The following is a 27,024-nucleotide window of genomic DNA, read 5'->3' as shown; positions in this document are numbered from 1 at the left end:
CGCTGGAACAGATGAGGGAATGTCAAACTTGTTGCCGATGCCCGCGGCTCAACACATCCGACACAAGGATAAATGAGAAAATCCTCCTGGAGCCAGAACCATTTGACGGAACAGCGCGTAACGCACGGACAATATTAAAGAAAATGGCGATTAATTTTTGTGCCGAATGCATTTCATACTGTGACAACAAAAGGCATCCTGGGCTCTCCAGTTTATAAACGCGCGCGCACCCACAGCGGCGCATCGAGTCTCCTCACAGGACTGAACGCACGCGCGAAGTTCTCCTCAGAGGACCGCCGATTTAATGCATCTATTTACTCGCTTTGAATTCATGTAAGTGTTTTTAATATAGAATAATTCGTCGGGATCGCTCGCGTTGCATTGGAGATGTGAACATGGGACATGTGCTACGCGCGCAGGTTTGCACTCCTCTGGATATGTGTTGAGCGACTTGGGGACGTTACGCATCGAATAATGATGTAAACGAGGAGTTTTCTAAGATGCGCGTTTTCCAGGATCGTTGCATTAAGGATATACACAGAGGAGTCCGCGTTTTTACGCCTGTGCTGGAATTGAGGTACGTCCAATTGTCATCTGATCTCTTACTTTCGCATCATTTAATATTTATCAAAACGCACATGCATGTGAAACGAAAACTTTATGTATGTATTTTTTTAATTGATTCATTGTAATTATTTGGAGTATTGAAAATGTTTGAAAATGCAAAAAAATTTTTTTAATTTTATCTCCTTTTTTATTTGCAGTGACAAACAAACAAAAGGAATTTAATCCTCGTAGACTGAAAATGAACTCTAATTATAACAGTGCCGGATTTCATATGAAAGGGCCGTCAGTAGCTGTGGAGCCCATGATGGGTCCCCTAAACGAGTCCCCCATGCAGGGACTCAACTTTGTCTCAAATAGAGACCAGTATGGATTCCAGACTCATGGCCATGGGGATATGCTCGCTATGGGAGTTCAGCCACAACATCAACTACACATGCAAGGACCGTTCAACCATCAACCTCCTAACCACGAGCAGCATTCACATCTGTACCAGGATAGCGTCCCCTCTTGCCTTCATGGGGACAGACACATGGGTTTCAACAGCACCAATGCAGGCCACCCACATATGTTTGAAGGAGGATTCGGTCAGCAGCTCGCAGAGGCGCAGTCACGAGAATGTATCTCACAGCAGCAGCATCAACAGAGAATGGCCGCGATGCCTGAGTTTCAACCACACGGCCATCCGAATGGTAACAATGCCGTTCCGGCACCGTGTCTTCCCCTAGACCAGTCACCGAACCGTGCCGCTTCGTTCCACGGCCTGCCGTCCTCGTCCCCTGAAACCCACAGACTTGAACACTACAGGCTTTTCCCACAGGGCAGGATGGGGGGATCAGAGCACTGTTTTCCCTGTGATCCTCTGACGGGGAATTTCGATATGACGGGATTCTCCACCGCGGACAATTCAGAGCACAAACTGCCCTATTGTGAAACGGGGAACCAAGTGGCCGGTGGTCATTTTCCCACTTGCAATCGAAGCGGTTCCCGAGGGCCCATGATGGGCGGCTCGAAAGTCGACCAGCAGCTACCTCAGCAAAACGTGTTTTCGGACCGATTCAGAGGGAAAATGGATCCGGGGGTTAACGCTAGACACCACCTCATGGCGCAGCAAAGACCGGGACCCGTCGCCAGGCAGAACCCTGGTTCTCCTGCCCTTCCGCGGTTTTATCACACTCCGGACTATGTAGCCAACAACGCGGACCCGATGGTTCATGTTCAGCACGGGCACCTGGATCGGCCCGTCCATAGACTGAACAATCATAACATGCATCCCTTCGGGGAGCCGGTTTTTGATGTCCCCCAGCTAGCCCCTCAGCCCCCACATCACCCTCACCTCAGCTCACTGCCTTATTTGAATATGGCGAAAAGGCCACGGTTTGATCTCCCAAATGGCTCTGCGGGAGAGAGCTGCAGCCCCCTAAGCAACAGCTTACATAATCGGCCCAGTCTTGAGAACCACCTCTCCCCCTCTGCTTTCCCCTCTCCCATGGGGGACTTCACCTCTCATGTGACGGATGGGTTTCCATCAGGACCCCTTCCCTTGAGCTCCGGCCCACAGCAGCAGCAACAACAGCAGCAGCGGCGGCAGAACGCAGCGATGATGATCAAACAAATGGCATCGAGGAGCCAGCAGCAGAGAATGAGGCAACCCGACCTGCAACAGTTAAGTCTCCACGGGGACGTCACATCAAACGGCATGGTCTGCCGAGGCCCTCTGGGTAGTGTGTCTCAGTCCAATTTTGAGAAGAAGCATAATTTTCATGGAAACTTTGACAGCCCCCACCTACCTCAAGAAAACTCATGGTTTCCTGAGCCGCAGCAGCATTGTAGAGAAACAAACACGCATGCCTTGGAGCAGGCAGAGAATGGACACAACATTATTTTTAGACAAGGCGTCACAAGCATGGACATGCAGTCTTTGAATTCTCCGGGAGCGCATCATCCGTTCGAAAATAATGTCAGCAATCCTCTGCAGATGCAGTCTCCTGATGAGAGCAACATGCAGTCGGGCGCACCCACGGACAGGAGGCCGGCTGAATTTGGGGGAATGGCGATGAGGCGGCAACACAGCTTCCCTCCTGGAGGGCCGAGTCAACAGGGAGCCCCCCAGAGCAATCCTCCAGGATTTAGCTCCTCTCCAGGGAACTATCCCGCCCATCCCGAGTACCTCTCCAGCCAGCACCTGTCAGTCAATAAGCTTGGGGCCCTCTCTTTGGGGAATTTGAACAAAGCCAGTACAAAAGACAGTGTGTTTGGCCAAAGCTGTCTGGCAGCTCTTTCCACGGCCTGCCAGAATATGATCGCCAGCCTTGGGGCCCCAAACCTCAATGTGACTTTTAATAAGAAAAGTCAAAATGAGGCCAAACGCAAAGCAGGTCAGGTTGAGCAGGACATAAATAGCAGTGGCAGTAGCGGCCCAGGGGCAGAGTATTTCCAGAGCAATGCTTCTCAGAATAGTCAAACGCCTTGCTCTGGGAATAACAACAATACGACGACAGGTCAAAGTGGTACGGGCCAGATGGCGAAAAGGGAAGCGAGCACCCTCTCCCCAAACGACAACATGGAGTCTGGATGTGAGGGGAAAATGGCAACAGGCAAGGGGAGGGGGAAGAAGAGACGAGACAGTGGGCACATCAGTCCTGGAAACTTCTCCCCTCCATGCGGCGGCGGCGGTGGTAACCCCGTCGTCAGCCCGAGTCAGCAGGGCTCCGCTTTGGGCATGGGCATGGAGAGCCGAGGGAAGACCCCGGAGAGGTCGCTGGTCTCCCCTTCCTTCGGTAAGCCTGACCTCGCCACCTCAATGGACAGCGGAATTCAAAGCGTGGGCAAGTCGGATGGCGTTTCACCGTGCATGGATTATTTAGACGACGCCAGCCCCAACTACAACGCTGAGGACCCGAGGCCTTGCAGAGCTGGCGTAAAGTGTAATTCTGAAAACAGGGCCGGCTACAGTGACGCTCCGTGCATGGAACAGGTGCGGACGCCATTGAGCAACACGGGCCAGGATGAGGTTCACCCTCTGGAGATTTTGCAGGCTCAGATCCAGCTGCAAAGGCAGCAGTTCAGCATCTCCGAGGACCAGCCGATGGGAGGGAAAACGGGCAAAAAGGCCGACTGCCAGGCCGGTCTGAACGGAGAATGCGCCCTGGCCAGTTCTAGCCCGGTCACAGGCAAGGGCTCTGTGAATACCATTGACCTTGACTCTCTCATGACAGAGCAGCATGCCACCTGGTATGTCCCTGGCAACAAGGCTCTGATAGAGGACCCCGGTAATGACAAGTGCCTGGGATTCTGGGATCGAGCACGGGGCCAGAGTGACAACAAAGAAGGTAAACTTCATTGACTTGCAGTGAGAGCATGATGAATTGGTGTTTTTATGGACTGTTGAGTTTACTTTGATGGCTTAATGGTTGAATAATGAACAACCCAAGGTAGCTTAACCTCAGGCACAGGGACCCATTTACAACTAATCTGTCACCCAGAAGTGAGCTTTAATTAGCACACTTTAAAACACTCAGTCTTGAGCTGACAGAAAACAAGATGCAAAATAATAATTAACCCACTGACAGCAGAGAAAGTTTGTATGGCTCTGTTAGGCTACAAAAAAGTCACAATTATATAATACACACACATACATACATGCATGCATATAAATATATATATATATATGTGTGTGTGTGTGTGTGTGTAATATACCTCAGCTATTATTATTACTGTTATAGCCGTAATGATTAATTGTAGTATTAATATTTATGATACTATTGAACATTTTACACAAGACATGCAAGGGACTACAATTTATTCAATGTTAACCCCTACGTTTAACAGTTTGTAAACTATATGTTTTGACTCTTCGATTTTTTTCTAACACAGACAGGATCTGTAATTAAGAGATTTAAGCATATTCAGATCTTAACTACAGATCCTTTTTGTGTTTTAAATGTACGCACATAGAAACTGGAATCAAAACATTCAGTAACTCATTTTAAATGGAGGTGCAGTTTTATTCTGAAAACATAGAAAATATGTCTCCAGTGTTTAATATGTTCCTGGTTAGCGTAAGTGTTTTTACCCCAGGCTTTCTTATCAAATTATTTACTGGAAACTTTACACGGCTGTGTTCAGATGTATTGTCAACGGTATAAAATATCAGTCAAGAGCATCGTAGGTCACGCAGCTCCAGTTCCTTGAATTTCTTGTTGAATGCCACAGCAAAGGCATGGGTGTTATTGCGTTATTTTGGAAACAAACATTGTAAAGGAGGTTAGTGCAGCCAAGTTTGCGATTAATTTGACTACAGGCACGTTAGAGCTCGCAGTGGCGTTATTAACCCCGTGAGGCCTGATAACAGCGCGTGCGAAGGTTAAACGCAGGCGTCAGGCGCAAGGCCAAGATTCAGTGTGGTTTTACCTCAGAATTCTCTTTCCTGCCACTTCATGCTTCTTGATTGGTCCCGTCGGTCCTGTAATTGCGCGCCATCAGATATGTCATAATCAGACGTGTGGCATCATATTCATGAGGGGATGTGTTTGATTTTCTGGATAGTTGAGAGGAGGGTCAAATTATTTTCTTTACAGGATTATCTCAAGCTCTTGTAACTTAAAACTTCCAAAAGCTTTGACACAGCCAGTTGCACGGTATTCCCTTCTCAACAAACACACCAGAGACCACAAATCTGTTTTTCGCATTTATCTCTATTTCCATCTTTTGCACCGGGTATTGAGTTCCTTGTTTTATTTAATTTTTTAAATGACATTTTTCTGAAATGCAGTAGCTTTCTCTCTGTGCACATTTGACTTTTTGCAGCAGTTTTGATCACTTGAGCTGTTGGTATTTTTTTATCTGCTTTTTTATTTTTATTATATGTATGTGTGTGTGTGTGTGTGTGTGTGTGTGTGTGTGTATATATGTGTGTGTGTATATATTTGTGTGTTTATATATATATATATATATATATATATATATATAACATCACAAAAAAAGTACATATACACAAACATACATACATATATATGTACATATTTGTGTGTGTGGAAATATCTATATCTATATATATATATATATATATATATATATATATATATATATATATATGTATGTATGTATAATAACAATAAAAGTTAGGTAACAAATACAAAGCTCAAGTCATCAAAACCAAAAAATACATACTTTTTTTGTGATTTTTATTAATTTATTTTTTATTCCATCATATTTTACCAGCTAAATGGTAATATGATATAGATATTTTTGATATTTTATTGCATTAAATGTTGCATGATTTGGATGCATCTACCAAATGTAGAACATATGCAAGTTGCAAAAAGCATGTTATCAGAACGCAATCCGATCAGAAAGTCCTAGCTATCTCCAACTCTGAGCGTTTTTTTTTTTTTTTTCTTCTCTATTTTGCCTAATAAATGGAGAAGGTTGTCAGATGCAATTTCTCAGACGGGGCTGTCGGATATTCTGACAGCTTTGTGGCTCTGAGAATAAACACTAAAGGCCAGAAGAGACAGAAAACAAAGGAGAAGATGCAATGGTCTCCTGGGAAAACGACTCAAAACAACACTCCAGAACACAGGTATAGGGATGTGTTTTGTGAGGAAGGGACGTCAGTGATGTGAAGAGAAAAGAGGGCTTGATATCTATGTGGAAAATATCAGCAAACAGTGTACACTCCAAACGCTGTGTAACTTGCGGATCCTTTGCAAAAATGAGCTTCCATGTCTTTGAACGTTTTCCCTGTTTGTCAGAAAAGCGAGATATCTCAAAACACATTTGTAAGCAGTGTACACTCCATGCAAGTTGCATATCCTAAAATAACCATCCATAGCTTTGAAGTGACGTTTCCTCATTTATCATAAACACTCGGTTGTTTTCATCTATTGTAATTGCGGTCGTCGTTTGCATACAGTACGAGCTCTTTATAATTAAATTTAATATCTCCAGTTTGCATGATCGATAGCAGTTTGAGCGTTACATATGCAGATGCACACCTTTTTGTTGGGAGTGTTTGTTTGCCGAGCAGAATTAATTAGTGTCTTCTTGTGTCCGTGTGATACACTGCATTTTTCCGTGAGGAATGTCAGGGTGGAAACGAAAAAAAAAAGCATGATCTTGTCTTGGCATGTATTGAATTCCGCTTTAGCATTTTGTCAAGGGACAGGCCTGTATCGTCAGAGATGCATCACTTTGATTTGTGCATCATCTCTCCATGCTAAACATTAAGAAGTTCTGTCATTGTTTACTCACACACTCCATATTAGTATTATTATTATTGCACTTTAAAAAACGAAATGCTGGTTTAAAAACAACCCAAGTTGGGTTAAATGTGGACAAACTCAGCGACTGGGTTGTTTTAACCAGGCAATTGGGTTAAATGTTTGCCCAACCTGCTGGGTAGTTTTATTGAACCCAACTATTGCTTAAAAATGACTGTATTTCTTGCTTAAAATGAACCCAAAGTATGTTGGAAATTAACGTTTAACGTATAATAATTAAACAATAAACATTTATTCAATTGCTTATTAATAAATGTTCACCTTTTGATTATTATTGTTGCCTGTAGTAATAATGTGTCTGATTTTTAATTTCCAACCTATTTTGGATTCATTTTAATGTTCATTTTATATTAAATGTAAAAAAAATAGTTGAGTTAAATAAAACTGCCTAGCAGGTTGGTCAAACATTTAACCCAACTGCTGGGTTTGTTCATAATTAACCCAACATGGGTTGTTTTTAACCCAGCATTTTTTTGTGTGTGTGTATTGTGTGAAGCACAAAAGGAGACATTAAGCAGAATGTTTTCCATAAAACAAAAATGCATCGTGATTTTCTTTTTAATACCGCCAAATTCCGACATAAAATCTATCACTGAAAATTCCCATCAAAACTCTCTATATTACAATACAACAATGCAACTATAAGGCATCTTATAAACATTAACATCACGATTTTCTGTGAAGCTGCTCTGAAACACTGTGTATTGTGAAAGCGCTATACAAATAAATTTAATTTGTAGTCACATTTTTAAAACGTTTTTTAATTGAACATGAGCACTATGTCGCTACGTTTTTCTGTTTAACATGAACATTATTCGACCACGATTCAGTTTTCACAATACATAATTTTACAGAAAATGTTGCTTCAGTGCTAAAATTAATACAAGTTTGAATGACTTGAGGTGAGTACATTTTATATGCGTTTAAAAACTGCAGCGCTTTTGTGGCTGTTTTGAAATGCCCCGAGCCGTTACGGATAGATCATCCCTCAAGCCCAGAGCCAAGATGTTAATTTTCCGAGTCACCTCATATGTTGTTGTAGTCATACGTGTCTCTAAGATCATTAATGTTTCTTCTTAGCCACCCCACCCACAGAAACATAAACCAACGAGTCTCTCCCCCCTCATTTGTAAGTGACCAGAGCCTGCCTGTGAACGGCATATGGAGCAGAAGGGTGTTGCTTTTCCATGCGTACGCTTTAGTGCATGTGTTGCGCTGGCCAAGAGAACACGTCTAAGAGCCAGACAGAGCAGTCAGCCATCCAGACAGCAGACTGGGCCCCACAGCTGGCCCGCTTTCCCAGCCCTTCCCCTCTTCCAGCTTTAGGCCCGGCGCTCATGAAGGCGATCCCTGTCCGCGGCACGGCGGCGGGGAAGGAGGGAGGGAGGAGGGGGGGGCGGAGAATACGGCCCCAGGGCTCTGATGTGAAACTCCTTTAGTGCTTTGGGCCCTCGAAAACTGTGAAAAGCTCTTTCATATCCCTTGGCCTGGGTCCCGCACTCTCTTTAGAATATTTTAGAATAATTTCATTCTAATTTGTCAATGGAAATTCAAACCATATAACAGCATATAAAAACAGGTTCTAGAGGGACTAGTTTATGTAAAAGAGCGCGCCAGTGCCAAGCTATTTCCACGCTCTTGTGTTGGGGAGGCACCCACTGCGTCCCCTGCAGTTCTGCTGGCTGCTGTTGAGAGACTTGCAATATAAGCGCTTAACAATGATATGGACACAATCCCGGCGTTTGAGTAATGAAGTCTGCACTGTCGGGATGATTCGCGAGATGGAGTTTAAAGGAACAGTTCATGCAAAAATGAGCGCTCTGTCATCATTTACTTGGCCTTGTGTGGAGCACAAAAGAGAGTTTGAAGAGGATCCTGGCTGCTCTTTTCCAACTGTGAACAGGCACTTGGAATATAAGTGATATTTATTTAATACAAGTTACATCAGATAATGAGGAAAATATCTGGGTTTTTAAAAAAAAATATTTTAAATATGAGGGAAGAACAAAACACTAAACTTAAGGTATTTATCTGACAAAATTATTTGGCAAAAAGGCAAACTATAGCTACATATGGAAGCTTGTTTGCGCCACTAAATAAAAAAATAAAGGTAATTGCATCTTTTTATCTCACAATTCAGACTTTTTTTCTTGCTTGTTATGAAGTCAGGATTGCGATTTAGTCGCAATTCTCTCTTTTTTTCGCAATTGCAAATTTTTCAGGCAATTCTGACTTTATATCTCATAATTTTGACTTTATATCTCGCAATTCTGACTTTATATCTCATAATTCTGACTTTATATCTCATAATTCTGACTTTATAACTTGGAATTCTGACTTTATAACCTGGATTTCTGACTTTATATCTCATAATTCTGACTTTATATCTCATAATTCTGACTTTATAACTTGGAATTCTGACTTTATAACCTGGATTTCAGACTTTATATCTCGCAATTCAGACTTTATATCTCGCAATTCTGATTTTATATCTCATAATTCTGACTTTATATCTCACAGTTCAGACTTTATAACTTTGAATTCTGACTTTATATCTTGCAATTCAGACTTTATAATTTGGAATTCTGACTTTATATCTCGCAATTCTGAGAAAAAAAGTCAGAATTGTGAGATAAAAAGTCGCAATTACCTTTTTTTTTTTTTTTTATTTCATGGCGGAAACAAGCTTCCATAGCTACAGCCTTTATTTTAAAATGCAAAAAAAAAAAAAAAATGCACAGAAAAACTCACATTAGCTATGTTTCCATCCAAAGTTGCGAATTTAACTCATGTGCATTATTGGAATATTGCATAAAACATTAGTGAATAAAGCAGCGTTTTTATCCAGTGAGCCAAAGAACAAAATCATCACTTCCTGATAAACTGGTGCTAAATATCACTAAGAAAAATGAAAGTTGCTGCAGTAGAGGACAATTAATATATAATAATTTTGTCTATAATAAATAGCTCACGCCTCAGAGCGCACAGACAAAACGTCTGATTGGTCCACTTATGCCGTTCCATCGCAAAGTCACATGACTTTTTATGATTCGCATCGAGAAATTTGTTTCCATCGTAGTTTATGCACATGTTTTCTTATCAGATGAAACGTTTATCCAACTCAATTGATCGCATACACTTTTTTATGGACATTTTTTTAATTTATTAAAATTTATTTTCCATTTCCATCTGGCAGTTTTTGATGCGCTATCACAAAATATGCATAAAAATAGGTGGATGGAAACAGATGTTGACTACAACGTCAGTTATTAATATTTTGCACATGTTCAAATTTCTATGTATGACAGCCTGGCCAAAAAATAATTTGTCATGTTTCATTGCGTTATCACAAATAAAACAATTGACTCCAAAAACAACTATGCAGTATGCTTACAAAATCTTTAATAATATTTGATTAAAGGATAAAGATGGCAGTTTTCCTTGGCCGGACATCACTTTTGGCCTCTACTGAATATTTTCCAGAAAATAAGTTGCCTTGTTGATGAATGAAAAATATATGTATGAAACAAGCAAATTCATTCTGTAAATGCCAAGTCTAATCTAATTTATTGAAAGCGAAACTGAAACTACCAGCATGTGCTATTCAGATAAACTTGTGCTCATGTACGTCTCTCATTCGGCACAAATGTGCGCATTAATTACATTAAACAAGTCACTTTGTAAGTCGCAGACGCATATAAAAATGACTTATATTCCAGAAGTATAGAGTGCAAATAATTTTAGAGCTTTCATTAAATGGAAAAGACTGGCCAGAATATGAGGGTCAGTAAATGATGATAGAATTTGTATTAATCCTAAACCACTCCTTTAAGTCACTGAAATGTTTCAACCTTACGTATGTTTAATTCCAAACATCAGTGATGTGATTTAAACGACTTTTTCCCTTGTGTCTCCTCACAGGACATGGGTAGGAGCGCTTTTCTGATGGCTCTCCATAGCGTATTACTGAAAAAAAAGGTAAGACAATAAAATTAGATTTATCAATCACTCTGCTTTTAGAAGTAAAAATTGATTTTTTTTTTCAAAAAAAAGAACAAGAACTTATTTTCCAGACAGACCTACCATGAGCTCTGAGGTTAAGTGATTTTTGCTTGTGTGATTTCGAACTCATGTTTACTAGCAAAATTCTCTGTGAAGAACTAAGAGAATGATCCACCAATCAGAGAACGCACTGTTACCATGGAAACAGAATTTGCTCCAAAAAAGCTCATCAGTCACCGCCCACTCCCATGAAGCATTGCGAATGATGTAATCGAGTCCGCCTAATTACACTCTCAAACTACTTGGAATATTTTACAATAAACAAAATATATTGATTGAAATATATTTACAGTCATATATGTTGTGCATAATATATGATTCAGTGTTACTTAACAGATACTATTGTATTTTTATTTATATTTACTATTGTTTATATATATTTATTTTATATATATATATATATATATATATATATATATATATAATTTGTCTGTTTTTGTTATTTCTATTAAATATATTTATTGTTTTATTTTAGTACATCAAGTTAAACTAAATGATTATGAGAAATGTTTCCTTAGCAACTTTATATTTTATTTTAGGTGAACAATTTTTTATATATAGTTTTAGTTTTACGTAACTAATAACCCTAATATGATTATAAAATATTTTGATTTTATAAGTTATTTTAAGTCAAATAGTTTGTTGAATTATTTTGCAATAAACATAAAATATATTGATTATAATAAATTTACAATCATATGTTGTTTATAATATATTTTATAATATTACTTGAGATACTATAATAGTTTTATTAATATTTTGAATTATCAAAAGGTAAATAATAACCCTGATATGATTATAATGATTATAAAATATTTAGATTTATACTAATAATTAAAGTCAATAGTTTTATATTGTACAAACTACTGTTGAAATATTTTGCAATAAACATAAAATATATTTATTATAATATATTTACAATCATATATGTTGTAATAAAGTTACTTAAGATATACTATTATAGTTTTTATTAATATTTTGAATTAGTTTTTTTTTTGTATATTTTTTTAATTCATTTTAATTTTAGTTTTATGTGTTTATTTTTTTATTTTTTTCAGTTTTAGGTTTATTTTAGTACATCAAGTTAAACTAAATGATAAAAGAAACTTTAAGTAAACAGTTTATATATGTATATATATATATATATAGTTTTAGGAAACTATCAACCTTGATATGATTATAATGGTTCTAAAATATTTCGATTTTTTACTAATAATAAATGATTTGAAATCAATGAATGTTTTCATCATTTGCAATGCATTCTGGGATATTTTATTGCGTTCAATCAGAGTTTGTAATGTTGTGGCTCATCTCAGATCTTGTTGGTTTAGTTGGCTTAAACTTTTTTTTAACGCGAAAAACACTTCGGGAACGAAGGCCGCTCTACGATCTGTTCCGACTTGCTTAATTTCCATGGAACGAGCCGCAGACGTCGTGCCATCTGTCTCCCGCCGTTTGAGCGCGACGGCTCCCGCCGCTTTTCCCGCGAGCCGTCCGTAGCGATTCCATGGCGACGGGATGACTGACATGTGTCGCATCTCTCCACAGGTGCTGCACGATCTCGCGGTGAGGGTGGGGGTGGGACCTGGAGGAAGCCACCCGCGGTGTCCGGAAACCTCGGGACGCGGGGATGGGGGTGGGATGGAGGGGCCCCTGCTGTTCCTCTCACTTCCAGATGCGACTTAAACTCATCCAGAACAACTCGAACCACTTTGGGACCTCGCTGGCTGCTTTCCGTAACCGTAAGGATGATGGCTGGCTTGGTGTTTTCCAGCAGTAATTGGATACTTTTTTTTACTAGCCCCAGAGAAGCCGCAAAGCTCTCCGGGTGTCCGTAGAGCAAGTCTTCTGGCCAACAAAATCTCTTTAGATTGACTGGAGAGAGGAGAGACAATGGGATACAGGAAATACACAAGCACACCAGACTGGAATCTTGGGACAGCGAGGCTCAATTGCTTTTAGTGTATTTTTATCTTCTAAAGCCGTTTTTGCTGGGATTACCTCAATTTTTTTTTTTTTTTTTTAAAGACTTGCAAGTGAGGGTTTAACTAGTTAGTACAAGAGCGTGCCGCTCTCTATAAATATTTATTATCCCTGTTTGTTCAACAAAGCTCCTTTATTGGTGAACTTTAATCCATCTTTTTCGGTTATGTTATCTTGTTTTTTCCCGCCCGTTTAGAACTCCGTTCCAGAATTCCTTCACACGAGTTCTAAAGCTTCCCATTCTCCGAGGTCTTCAGCACCAGGCTCCGTGTCTGTGGTGGGTCAACCTTTTGACTTTGAAAGGCCAGTGGGGGTTCTGTCCTCTCCCTACTGTTTTTGGAAATTTGATATTCACCCTGAGAACATCCCTTTGTGACCTGCCTGGCCGGCATCGGAATGCCATTGTTTCAAGTCGAAACTCTCCTTTGCTTGGGTTTTCCCTCTTTACCAAGCCTCCATTGAGAGCCTGAGCTTCCCTCTGCCTTTAAACCAACTGATGGTGAATATGTTTAGTCGGAATTGGCAGGCTATTCAAGCGAGGACAATGGTTGGAGACAAAAGACTTTCCTTTTAAGAAAATAGGTTTTCTTCTGGAGAGAAAAAGGTCTTTAACCAATTTTTTGGGTCTTCGACACCTCTCTGTTTCCTTGTTCTACCTCCTTTCTCCGTTTTTCTTTCATTATTGTGATATACACGAAGCTTAAAGTGAAGTTATTTGTGCCCGCAGAGTTTTTTGTAAATAACCTGTATATTATGAATCACTTATTAACAATAAATATGTTGTAAATTATGTCTTTTTTCAGAATATTCTGTCCTGAAACCTCAGCTGTCATCTCATAAAATATTTTGCTATGAATTGTGGCCTTCTTCCCACGAGAGAAGCTAAATTAGCCGCTCTCTGTAGCGCTTGAAGTTCCTAAATGGCGACGATGGTTGTTTTAAAAGCGGTTTCTGTATGATTAGATCCATTTTTGTTTGATTAGGGGGCACCGAGTTTGAGATATGCCTGAGAAATGCCGTCTTTATGTTTACCCTGAACTAATCTTAAACAGTGGGAAAATAGTTTCAACCGAGAGAGAGAGAGAGGGAGAAGTCAAACGAGGAGACTGTTTGTGAAATGCTCGGCTACAAATCTCCAGTGGTTTGGACTGGCTTCGAGACTGCTGCGTTTGGGTGGTGAAGTCTCCAGAGTATCGATCGTGATTACTCCGGTATTCTTTACGTAAATCATTGCTTATTGATAGTGGAACTCGTTCAAGGACGTGAAGTGAAATTTTCAGCATACAGTGCAATAGTTCTTGTGTTTGCAAATCAACCGAGGGCTGTTTCCAAACCTCGCATTTCCTAGAAGAATGTATAATGTGCATGTGTACGCACTCAACATGTGATGATTACACTTAAACAGATGTTATAGTTCAGTGCTTCTCAACTCGAGATATTTGCAGAATATGCAAAAGGATTAAAATGACATGGAATAAACAACTGTGTAAATGCATAAACATCAGCTGTAATGTGAGCTACAAGCCAAATATTTTTTATATAATATAGAATAATGTATAATATAATTTACAATATAGATTTGACAGCACACATATATAAGATTGTGTGTATATATATATATATATATATATGCTGTCAAATTGATTAATCACGATTAATCACATCTAACAAAAGTTTGTGTGTATGCATAATTGTGTGTGTGTGTATATATATGTGCATTCAAATCGATTAATCGCATCTAACAAAAGTTTGTTTATATAATATGTGTGTGTTTGTGTATATATTCATACACATTATATAAACAAACTTTTATGTTAGATGCGTTTAATCGATGTGACAGCACTAATATATATATATATATATATATATATGTATGTGTGTGTGTGTATATATATATATATATATATATATATATATATATATATATATATATATATAAACATACACACACACACACACACACACACACACATTTATATACATTTATGTGTGTGTACTGCCAATATATGCATACATACACATATATACACACACACACAATCATATATATAAGTGCTGTCAAATTGATTAATTGGGATTAATCGCATCTAATATAAGTTTGTTTATATATGTGTGTGTATGTGTATATATATTATATTTATATATGTTAGTGTGTGTATGTGTATATACATATACACATATATAAACACTTTTATGTTACAGTAGATGCGATTTAATCGATTTGACAGCACTAATTTTTTTATATATATATATATATATATATATATATATATATATAATGGTTGCATGCATGAATTAAAATGATAAAAAATAAGATGTTTTTCCTTCATAATCTTATTAATTTTATTATCCTAACTATGCATCACGTTATATAATTAGTTGCATTTTATTATCAGCATTTAGCACTGCTGATAATAATGTTTTTTGGAGGGGGTTGTAACCCACCAGTTGTAAGTTAGTGACTTGTTTTTTAAACTAGAAATGTGGGAAATAGCACAACAAAAATGCAACCAAAACTCGTGCATTAAACCACATAAATGCAAGCTAAGTTTCAGTTGCAATGTCACAGCGTTGCATCATCAGGCGTGTGTTTTGTGCCCTTTACACGTCTCTGATATTTGTGTCTCTGTTCCAGTGCATCGGAGAAGGAGTCAATACCACGGCGATTCTGATTCCCAGGAGTGACGCACCGTCTCAGAGACGGAATCTCTAACAGGAAACGCAGTCTGAAAAATGTCCTAGTGCAGTTAGGCCGAAGGTGCATTTTCTTTGGCTGGCGCCAGACATTCTTGCTCTTGTTTTTCCAATTTACTGGAGCTACAGTGAGACAGTTTTCCCATTTGGAGATGTCTGCAAACCTCTGCTTTTACTATTGTTGATTATCATTATGAGAGCTGCTTTTAGTAGAAACTCATTTGGATTTGGTGTTGCATGAAAAAAAAAAAACGCTTGTCGATTTAAAGCACAGACGAGACAAGTTTATAAGTGCTTAAATTAGATCTGCACATTTTTAGAGTTGGGTTTAATCGATCACGTTTTAATTAATCCGCCCTCCTGATGTCATTACGTCTCACTTAAGCTTATTAAAAACTGATTTGATTTGTTCTGCATCCAACATTAAGCCTTTTCGCCCTTCCAGGCAAGATTGTGCTCGAGCTCCTCAAAACCCGCGACGCATGTTTGTTTAAGACGCCAATCGCTTTGCCGTTCCCCAGCGCGTGCGTTGGCCGGAGCGCGACCACATGGTTTAGTCCTCACATACATGTTAATATGCAACACAAGTGGCTCTAAAATTGCAGGCCTTTGAGAGCTTTGACAGTCTGTGCATTCATTCAGTCCCAAAGCAGGTTTTCCTATTCATCTCCCCTCACAGAGGAACACCATGGTGGGACTGCTGGAGAACGGGAGAGAAAGTGGAGGAGAAGGAGGGGTATCTAAGCCCAGCTTGGCTTCAAGAATGGGATTCAGCAATTGGTGTGCAAATGGCAGTGTCTCCCACAGTCCAGCGATCCCCAAGGAGCCCAACAGTGGAGGGCCACTGGCTTGGGTCTCTTGTCTGTCCTCTGAATTTTTCATAGGTCAGCCTTCACAATGCACACTTAAATAGCTGGGCAGAGCCGATGGAAATCAGCATAGAGAGAGAAAGAGGGGGAAAATCCACCCCCCACCCCTTGAACAATGGGAATAAACAAAGATTTTGCTATCTTTTTAAGGAGAGCTCATCCAAAAGCAAGCTGCTTGAAAAGAGAGAGACGTTTCTCTGTTTCTTTTTTTCTTCTTCTTCTTCTTCAGGAGAGCATGAGGAAAGGGGGATGGAGAGGATCTCTTGTGCTTGGGAATGCTTCGCAATCCTTATATTTTTCTTTCGGTCCCCATTAGGGTGGACGCGTATACCCGGGTCGCCTGAAACTTCCTTTTGTTTGCGTTCTATGGGCCGAGGAACCCGGTGGCATTGGCTGCTTGGATTCACTTAACGCTTCTATTATCTCTAATGGTTTTGGATGGGTTGTAAAGACTTCCATGTGCCTTATCTGGTTGGGCGGCGGGGGACGCAATTGACTGATTGTTATACGGAGCCTTCATTGAGAAAGTAAAAGCGCTAAATGTCACTGAAGACATTTACTAACATTTGCATTTGCATTAAATATGTGCATGTGAAGTGTGCCACTGATTTATTTGGCAGGTCGTAGATCATTCTGACCAGCGGCCCTCCACTGGTTTTGCTTCAGGATCCTGGTTTGTGACTCAATACGGGAACCGAGTTATTTATTGTGAAATGTTTTCTTTGAAAAAAAAAATGCAAGCGAGTCAATACCCGGAGTTCCCTATCCGTTAGCATTCCCATTCATCAGCTCGGCTGGAAGCACACTGCATGCATCTTTTGCACTTTGTTTTAGTCAATCACCTAAGCCGTACGTGTCATGTGACTAATTACCTTGCATTTATTACGTCCTGACAGTGCTGATTGACTGATGGCTCCACGAGACCTTCATTAGCGACTATTGAGCTGTGACGTCAATTTCACACTTTTAACAGGAACTGGTAAAACATCTGCTATGATGAAATGCTTCACATTTACGCCAGAGTGCATTTTATCAGTTGCACGTTCATTTAGCAGATGTTTTGCATTCAAAGTATACATTTGATTAGTTGATGTACTGCAGTCCCTAAAAGACTAAATTTATTGTTTGAACAACAAGAACTACATTTACATATATTTGCAAATTTATTATTTTACTATTTATATTTTATGTTGCTTGCAAAACAAATAGAATGCACTTATAACTTTGGATAAATGCAAATGCATAAATATGTAATATAATGAAGTCAGCAGCCATTAAAATTACACTACATGATATTACATTGAAAATGTAGTGATTGGGTTAAATGTTTGCCCAGCCTGCTGGGTAGTTTTATTTAACTCAACTATTGTTTAAAAATTAATGTATTGCTTGCTTAAAATAGACCCAAAGTATGTTGGAAAATTAAAATGTATTAATATGTTTAATAACTGAACATGTATTAATAAATTTAATGAATAATAATTAAACAATAAACATTTATTAAATTGCTTATTAATAAATGTTCACCTTTTGATTATTATTGTTGTCTCTAGTAATTATTTGTCTGATTTTTAATTTCCAAACCTATTTTGGGTTCATTTTAAGCCAGCCATACAGTCATTTTTAAATAATAGTTGGGTTAAATAAAACTACCCAGCAGGTTGGGCAAACATTTAACCCAACCGCTGGGTTTGTCCATTTTCACCCCAGTATTTTTAGAGTGTATGTTTACTGCGTATTTTCTTTTATCCAGCATATTTTTGTTATGCATCCTGTTCATGTTGGCATTCCTCTAATTTGACTTGCTTCTACCAAGTTACAGATGATTTCAATCTTTGATGTCAACAACAATAGATACAGAAATCATTTTCTTTTAGTTGAAAAGCCTAATTTTTATGCATTTGCATTTGGCAGATGCTTGTATCAAAAGCGACGCTTGTACGTTTTTTGCATTATTTGCATTGAACACCGTTTCACTTTTTGTGACCCTTTCCAAACAGACCTGCGAGGCATTTTTGGGTCGTGACCCACCAGTTGAGGACCGCTCATGATCCAGACCATATGGATATGGATTTGGTGGACCCCCATCCCCCCACAAGCTTGACTTGTGGCTCTTGGTCGGTTGCCGTACGTATGACTCAACATGGCTTGGGATTCAGGGGTGGAAACATCAATACAGCTTTTTCTTTTCGCCTCTTTTCTCTCTTTTTCACTCCCTTTCCCTCCAATTCCTCAAAGCCCCCCACCTTTAGCTGCTGGCTGACCTCTCCTTGTCTTAGAGAGAAGGCCTCAGCGTGTCAGGAGCTGGGGGGAGATGGGGGTCTGTGATGGACTGAAAAAAGCAGCTGTGCTGCTGTGCTGACGGCCCACTGAGCGTCTCTCCCCCCGTCACACCGAGCGAAGGCCTCCTGCCGTTTTCCTCTGCCAGGCAGCTGCAAACTCCTCCAGCAGCCCCTTCGCTGTAACCTGAGCCGCACTTCAGCTCCCTGAGCTTTGATTAGTGCAGGAAAATTTCAGCTCCTTTTGGAGGAAACCTGCGCTATCAATGCCTCAACACCTCCGACTTGTAGTCGATACCTTTAGTCAGGGGTGAAACATAGCATAACATGGGTTATTTCGGCTCAAAAATCATTGCAGTATACCTGTGATTGTGTATCAGTAGTTTTTAGTGCAGTTGCGTACTGATACTGAAGAGCCATCCTCACGTCTATATGATATTTTGGCTTTTTTATTGTCTGCCAGGTGAAAGCCTGGTCACTTTAATCACTAACAATAACTAAGAGTTGTTGTAGGAGAGTGTTGTTGACATGCCGTCATTTTACACCGGACTGCTTCACAAACGTGGGTCAATTCAACACAAAAGATGAACATGACGGCACATGCTAGTGGATGAGTTGAATCAACTCCACAGCAACTACATCAATTTATCCACTAACCATTCAGAAACATCTAAAAGTTGTAACTTCTTCCTGAGTCTCTCCATCAGTGTCGACTCCGGTTTGAACAATGTAAGGCTGAACACTTTCCTCATTTTGGCTGCGTGAGATTCTCCAGCTTTGTTGCTGTTGAGCTGTTAAAGCTCCGCCCTCTTCTGGAAAGGGGGCGGGGAGCAGCAGCTCATTTGCATTTAAAGGGACACACACAAAAACGGCGTGTTTTTGCTCACACCTAAATAGGGGCAAATTTTTTAGGTGCCCTTTAAACATCTTAGGCTTTACTAATGCTATTTTCTCATGACTTCAATATGTTGCAATGTGTTTTAATTTAACAAGTAGCATCTAGTCATCATTTCATGTTACTGACAATCGTCATTTTGGCTGCGTGAGATTCTCCAGCTTTGTTGTTGTTTTTCCCCATTCAAATAGATAGGACTTGGTCTTGGATGCCTGAAATAGCTGCCCGGAGGTGTTGCAAATATGGCCGCCGAGTGAACAATCTTTCCTTGAAAGGGACTTTGATATGATTTTTACCACAATTAAAAGGCAGGATTTTGTTGTTTTAGTGATTATTGCTTTGGTAAGGATTAAATGCACAATAACTGTAAAATCAACTAATGAAACTGGCTTGTTTCTACAGGTGAGGATTCTATAACTTGCAGTGCTATAACTGAGCAACATCCCTTTGCTTTAAACTCCGTTTTAAGGATAAATGCAAAATTCAAGTCGACATCTCTACTCACTGGTTTCTGTTTATGACTCTGAAATCTCTGGCTGATTGAAACTTGTAGCCAGCGCTACAAAGAGATCCAGCAAAATGCAAACAGTCCATTTGCCTGGCTCTCAGATAAACCCCAGCAGAGAGGTGCTTGATGATTAATTAATCAGCGAACTGGCAGTCTTGACTGAATAATTCATCCCGTGCCCTGTCTGTAATTTCTGCATCTCCATATTAGATTCCGGATCTAACGGCTCCGCGGCGAGGTTACCTGCTCCGTGGCCCCTGTCATTCACATGCTTAATGAGATGACAGGCTCAAAAGTATCTGATTCGCTTTCTAAAATAATTAACCCAAACCTTTACAAATTGGCTCAGCTGACGCAATGCCTGACACAACAAACGCGCATGGTGAAAATGCTCTTAATTGCTACTAATTATCCATCTCAGCTAATTGATGGCTACCCCGCTGGGTCACTCATTAGAGTTTGTGCATTTTGCATTGACTCAAGGCTTTCCATTACAATAGAGTCGCTTTCCAGGTCCACGCCGGCCCGCTGTTGAAGCTTTACTCTACTGGTTGACTTTCGGCAGGTAGGTTACCTGATAAGGAGGCTTGAAGGCTGAAATGGGAGCCGTTACGGAGCGAGAAAGCCAATCCGCTGCTGGGGGGAAGTGAGCTGAAGGGAAGCGAGCGGCACAAGGCGTATCAGATCAAAGGAAATGATATTGGGACATGCATGGGTTTATACCACCTGACATGCAGGGGTTATTCATATGCCAGTGCTAAACTGTTGCATCTTCCTTGAAGGAAAAAATCTGGTGAGGTTGGTTAACCATCCATCATGGTCGACCACAGAAGTCTGGTTGGTTAAGCTAGTTAAGAAGCCTGGTGAGGTCACCAGCACTGGTGAGTTTAAGAAAAATGATTATAAATGCAAGGTTCTTTTAGGGGTTCAAGCGCTGAAACCCTGTTGTAATTGTTATATTTTCCAAGGATCAACATTCTCCCCTAAAAGTGATCTGGCAGACCAAACCGTAAGTTGTAGAGACTTGAAACTTTGAGGGCTGGTAGTAGTCACACCATCTACAACGTCACCAAGGCTCGCCCCGATCGGCCAGACGGGGGCGCTACAGCGGTCAAAAGTATGAAATTGCCTATAACTCCTTATCTGTTAGGCATAGGCTCAAGTCGTTGGAAACCTTGTCCTCAAGACAGACAAACTGCATGCCTCGGAAATGCTCGGAGACTGGCCACTTGGTGGCGCTATAACAGCAAAAAAACATGAAACGGCTATATACTTCACCGTTAGTTTGATTGACTTGAAAATTGGCATTCAGACAAGGTTAACGGAGGCTGATTGGAACAAAACTTGCTTGGCCTCTTTGACTCACGGCCCTAGAGGCCTGTGGGAAATTCAAAAATCGGCCACCGGGGGCACCTTTGCATTTTGCGCATGCATAAATTATCTCACGATTTTTCACACATGCCCACGACATTCATACCATATGGTTGAACTCCTCATTCTGAGCAACTTTGCCTCTAGGACCACCGCTGTCCATCAAATTGTTGGAGATTATTTAAAAAAACAACTTTGGTGAATTAGTCCTAGGTTTTTGGCTCAACCTTGATAACTGTTAAAAAGCTTTAAAAAGGAAAATGGTAAATTGGTAAATTCTATGGTAAATTGTCTGTATTGGCTGTAAATGCTCTTTTCCATCTATGATCGAGATGGTTACAGGCTTGCTAATTAAAATATAATACCTTTTAACGTATGTGCTTAAAGACCTTAAAGCGCTTGAACCCAGATAATTATATTTTTTTGCTGTTTGCTACATAATGCAGAAATTTTAAATAGTGCTTTATATGTGTGTGTGTATATATATATATATATACAGCTATGGAAAATATTGAGACCACTCCAAGTTCAGAAATCAATGTTAAGTGGTCTCTTAATTTTTTCCATAGCTGTATATATATATATACACTAAAAATAATGTAATGCAAAAAATGCAAAAAAAATAATGTAATGCATACTTTTATTCAGCTAGTATGCATTAAATTGATCAAAAGTGACAGTATAGACATATATAATGTTACAAAAGATTTATATTTCAAATCTATCTATCTATCTATCTATCTATCTATCTATCTATCTATCTATCTATCTATCTATCTATCTATCTATCTATCTATCTATCTATCTATCTATCTATCTATCTATCTATCTATCTATCTATCTATCTATCTATCTATCTATCTCATTCAGCCACTGCTTGATTCCTAATATAAAAACTCAGGGACATGAAGCAAAAGCAGTTGAGATTTACTGAACACAAGTCTTTTCAGCACAGTTTATTTCAAGGGACTCGACACGGGGCCACTTGGCATCCTATCAAGCCTAAGAGCTTAAAAGGGATCATATTGTGGCGAGTTGGTGGTCGGATCAGCGTTGGATTTCCTCTCATTCTCTTCCAATGAGAGCGTTTGTGTTTGCCGTGTATGTGCTCTTGACGTAGCTCGTGTAATTAGACTATTAGCGGCGCTCGAGTTTCAGGGTCACGGCTCCATCGTCTTGTCTGCCGTTGGCTGAAGTCCAGTGAGAAGGGAAGCACCTTGATGTATGTGTTGTCCCATCATTTAGCAATCCGTTTAACCACAGACAGTGCTAAATCCACTGGCACCGACGTGGCGTGTTGACAGCGACGACGCTCATCTGTTGTGCTCTGTGAATCCAAACAACCTGTGCCACTTTAGTTTTCTAGATCTCTCTGAAATAATTCAGGTGCAACAATATACCACATTCTCATTTAAAATAGCTAAACTATTATGTTACAGCGTTCAGCAATGGCTTGATGTCAAATATGTAAAATCAGGCTTGAGAAGCACAACCAGTTGAGGATCACTGAACACAAATTGCCAGGACCTAAAATGAACCCTCACCAATCACTAAATGCGAGTAAAAATCGCAAGAATCATGAATGTGAACAAACACGAACGACAGATGACGGGCCAGTGCTGCATGGTCACATGCATGCCATTTTAAATATTCAAGCGCAAAAAGACGCAAAAGGGAAAGCAGTTATTCGAAAAATTACCCAGAAAGCTGCACCAAGCATGCAAACACTAGATTGAGCTCCCCCTTCATGTCTTCCTGTGCGTAAACCGATGAATTCAAACCAAATGATGTCAAAAAGCCCATCTTTGCAAGTATCCTAGTAAACATAGTCAGTTATGTCTTAAGTGAATGTAAACAGTCGAGAAAGACAACATGTGTATCAGTAAACTGATCTGTGCATTAGGTCTTAAAGTGACAGCAGCCTAATATTCCTGCTTCTGTCTGTGGTTTTAACAGGGCTTTTAACACCATAAACATCGAGGGGGGGCAAGCCCCTCCCCCAATAATTAGAAATGGCCAAATTGCCCCCCCCCCCAATTATTGTTATTGATGCTGCTCTGCTGTACTCCATTAGGCACTCTGTTTGTTGTTAGGATGACCAGTTTTAAAAGTTACATTTTTAGGCTGGTCTGCCTCAGCGGTCTAACAGCGCTCATTACTATCAGAATGAGTGAGCTGGCCAATCAGATCAAAGAAGGCGGAGCTTACTTAAGACGAGTGTGAATTCCAATGCAACTCTAGTTTTAGCAGTGAAAGAGTATGTGGCGAGTAAGTAGCTAAACATTTAATATTTGATTTAAATATTTAGCGACCGACAGTAATATCCAGTGATGCAAACCACTCAAATTGTTTTGAATTGAAAACATGCTGTTATTTGATTAATATATATTTTTTGCAAGTAGTTTAAATTGATTACTTGGCTAATAATAACAGTAATCCGGGAACTTTTACCGTTCTTATTTCTTTTTCATTATTCCCTTAAATCCCTTTTAATCTTCTTTTTAATATTTTTTTTGATTATTTGTTTTTATTTTATTTCTGACTGTTTACTTATATTAGTATTAGTAATATTACATCAAATAAATATTAAATAAACAGTTTTCACTCGTATCTAAAATTCTGGTGTCATAACTTTAATGTGGCAAATATTAAGTTTTACTGATGACCTGCTATGTTTTTCTTTTAAAGCACAGCATCTAAAGCAGTGGATCTCAACTGGTGAGTTTTTGATATTTTTTTTTGTTGTAGTTTTGCTTGATGTACGTGTTGTCCCATCATTTAGCAATCCGTTTAACCTCAGACAGAGCTAAATCCGCTGGCACCAAAGCGGCGTGTTGACAGCGACGACGCTTATCTGTTGCACTCTGTGAATCCAAACAACACTTTTCACCTCTCGCCCGCGGACGACACTTTTGTTTCCCCCTCCAGATCTCTGGGAAATAATTCAAGCGCCACAATATACCACATTCTCGAGATTACCTCGTCTAAAATAGCTGCTTGATACCATTTAGCGTGTGATTCTCAGCGGGACGCTAATGAGCTCCAATCTGGAGTAATCCCAGACGACCAGCCGCTTTTGACAGCCAGCCCTGCGGCTCTGGGGCTCTGGGTTCGCGGCTGTCTTACGCTTCAGAACCGCGCGAAACTCAGTCTGCGGCACCCAGGAAACGGCACACAATGGAACCATCAAAAAGCTGCCAAGCATTATGGGAGCCCAGGGAATCGGGATGATTTCTGTAGTCCCAAAGGGAATAGGTTTCTTGTTCCAGTGCAATTCAGATAGCTGAAATACGTAGCGTCATAAGCAAACAAAGCGGCCGAAGTTCCTTCACAGCTTCTCTGTGATTTAACAGGAGCAATCAAGCGCAGTCAATTAAGCAGAAAGGCAAACAAATTGGGTGAGAGCACATCTTATGCGATGTCCTGCGGCAACGGGGATTGTGGGTGAAGGGGAGGCGGAGGAAGAGACAGATTTCTCTGTTAAGTAATACCGTCTCAGGGTGTAAAACTCCCCTCAGCGCTGGCGAAATTAATTCGCTCGCACTGGCGGGGGACACATCTATTATAGACGAGTAAAACGGCATTTTGAAACAAATTAATAGGCAATCCATGCCCACACATGCAACTCACAGTAATTCCTCTAAAATGACTTGATTGCACTCAAACGTTCCCAAAAACCAAGCACGCAGGTGAGCTGGTCGGCCTGCCGCTGGTGACAGCCCCGCTAATGACCCCTCTCTCGTGGGTGAGTGGGCTGTTGTAAGAAACCGCACACCCGTCGCAGAAAAACAGCTCTAATTGGTCTATTTATAGTGGGACCTGGAGAAGCTCTCCCGAGGATAACGCGGTAAGCTGCTGGAATCCACTGAGGAATAGAGTCTGAGGACAGAAATGACAGTCTACACCGACTACAGCACAAACAAACAAACAAGCGGCCGTAATTGTGCTTTATGGGTGTTATTAGTTAGATAAATTATACTTTGATTTATACACAATTATGCAACAATCTCTGGAAAAAAAAATCAATTCTCAAAATGATGTTGTGCAATATACACTAATAAATGCAGGATTAAAAATAACTCAACATAACTCAAGTTGGGTTGAAAATGAACAAACCCAGCAATTGGGTGGTTTTGACCCAGCGCATGGGTTAAATGTTTGTGCAACCTCCTGGTCAGTTTTATTTAACTCAACTATTGTTTAAAAATGACTGTATGGCTGGATTAAAATGAACCCAAAATAGGTTGGAAATTAAAAATGAGACACATAATTACTAGAGGCAACAATAATAATCAAAAGATGAACATTTATTAATAAGGAATTTCATAAAAGTTTAATTATTTATTAAACTTATTAATAAATGCTCATTTATTAAACTTAATATAATAGATTAATATAAGTTTATTATGTTATGTTATTATATTATGAATGTTCATTTCCAGCATACTTTGGGTTGATTTTAAGCAAGAAATACAGTAATTTTTAAACAAAAGTTGGGTTAAATAAAACTATCCAGTACACTCTACAAAATGCTGGGTTGTTTCAACCCAAGTTTGGGTCAAAAATGGACAAACTCAACCACTGGGTTAAATTTTTAAATGCATTTTTTAACCCAACAGTTGGGTTTGTCCATATCTGACCCAAATTTGGGTTGAAACAACCCAGCATTTTTTAGAGTGTAGAAACATTTAACCCAGCCACTGGGTTAAAACAACGCATTCGCTGGGTTTGTCCATTTTCAATAGTTAAAGCTGGAAAAAACTGAAAATTCTCCTTATTTTCTGAAGGCATGTTATTGATCTTATTATGAACAATGTGCATATTTTTATAAAAAACTTTTAACAATTAATGCATTTACCATTGTTGTTTATTTTTAGCATTATATAGCAAAAACATTGCTAGCCAAAAAAGTTTTTTTTAAAAAAGAAAAAAAGAAAAGGAAAAAAAATAATAAACCAAATGAATTTCTATTTCTATTTTATGTTTTTCAGTAGAATCCAATTGTGCTACAATATTCAACCACTGCTTGTTGACTGATGTATAAAATCTAATGCATCAAAAAGGTCATTCCTGGATCTTGCAGTGAAAACGACAGACTTCTCTCTGGTGATGTATGCAGGACTTCTCCAATCATTTAGTCCGGTTAAACTCCGCCCCTGCAAGCTCATGTCCATTTACCTCTGCTTTTGAGGGCTTCGCCCACATGTCAACATGATCCAATCAACAACTGATAAATAGAATCACATCCCCGTTTTTTTTTTCTTTTCAATAATTACACATTGACAATACGCTAGAAAAGATCTATTGCTGCTTCCGTTTTATTCCGTTTATTTTTCCCCAAATTTTAAAAATTCATTCTTTTTTTTTTTTTTTTTTTTTGAAAGAGTGTCTTAAACTTTGCTTTTCTAGTTCTGTGATTTAAAATAAATTCTACTTTTGTACATTAAAATTCTAATTGGAATTCTGCATCCTGTTTGCTTCTTCAGTTCTAATTCAAATACTCAAACATAAATAC

General features: G+C 39.5%; 1 protein-coding gene across 7 annotated transcripts in view; it reads left to right on the top strand.

The window, feature by feature from the left end:
* mn1a (meningioma 1a) overlaps positions 1-27,024 on the top strand; it is an 86,286-nt gene continuing 59,262 nt past the window's right edge. For 2 of the 7 annotated variants that reach the window (XR_010896169.1, XR_010896168.1), the window contains exons 1-4: positions 1-577; positions 765-3,896; positions 10,770-10,826; positions 18,457-18,583. Coding sequence is in view for 3 of the 7 variants with exons in the window: in XM_067397330.1 (XP_067253431.1) it covers positions 806-3,896; positions 10,770-10,780 (3,102 nt within the window). In the remaining 4 variants the exon portion in view is untranslated. Of the gene's footprint in view, positions 578-764; positions 3,897-10,769; positions 10,827-12,458; positions 12,505-13,089; positions 13,643-18,456; positions 21,964-27,024 lie in introns of those variants that run through there. The other 5 variants (XR_010896167.1, XR_010896170.1, XM_067397330.1 and 2 more) reach the window with 5 other exon arrangements.

This window comes from Chanodichthys erythropterus, chromosome 10, assembly GCF_024489055.1.
Source record: "Chanodichthys erythropterus isolate Z2021 chromosome 10, ASM2448905v1, whole genome shotgun sequence".
In the NCBI taxonomy this organism is placed as follows: domain Eukaryota; kingdom Metazoa; phylum Chordata; class Actinopteri; order Cypriniformes; family Xenocyprididae; genus Chanodichthys; species Chanodichthys erythropterus.
This window is presented reverse-complemented; position numbering and strand designations above follow the sequence as displayed.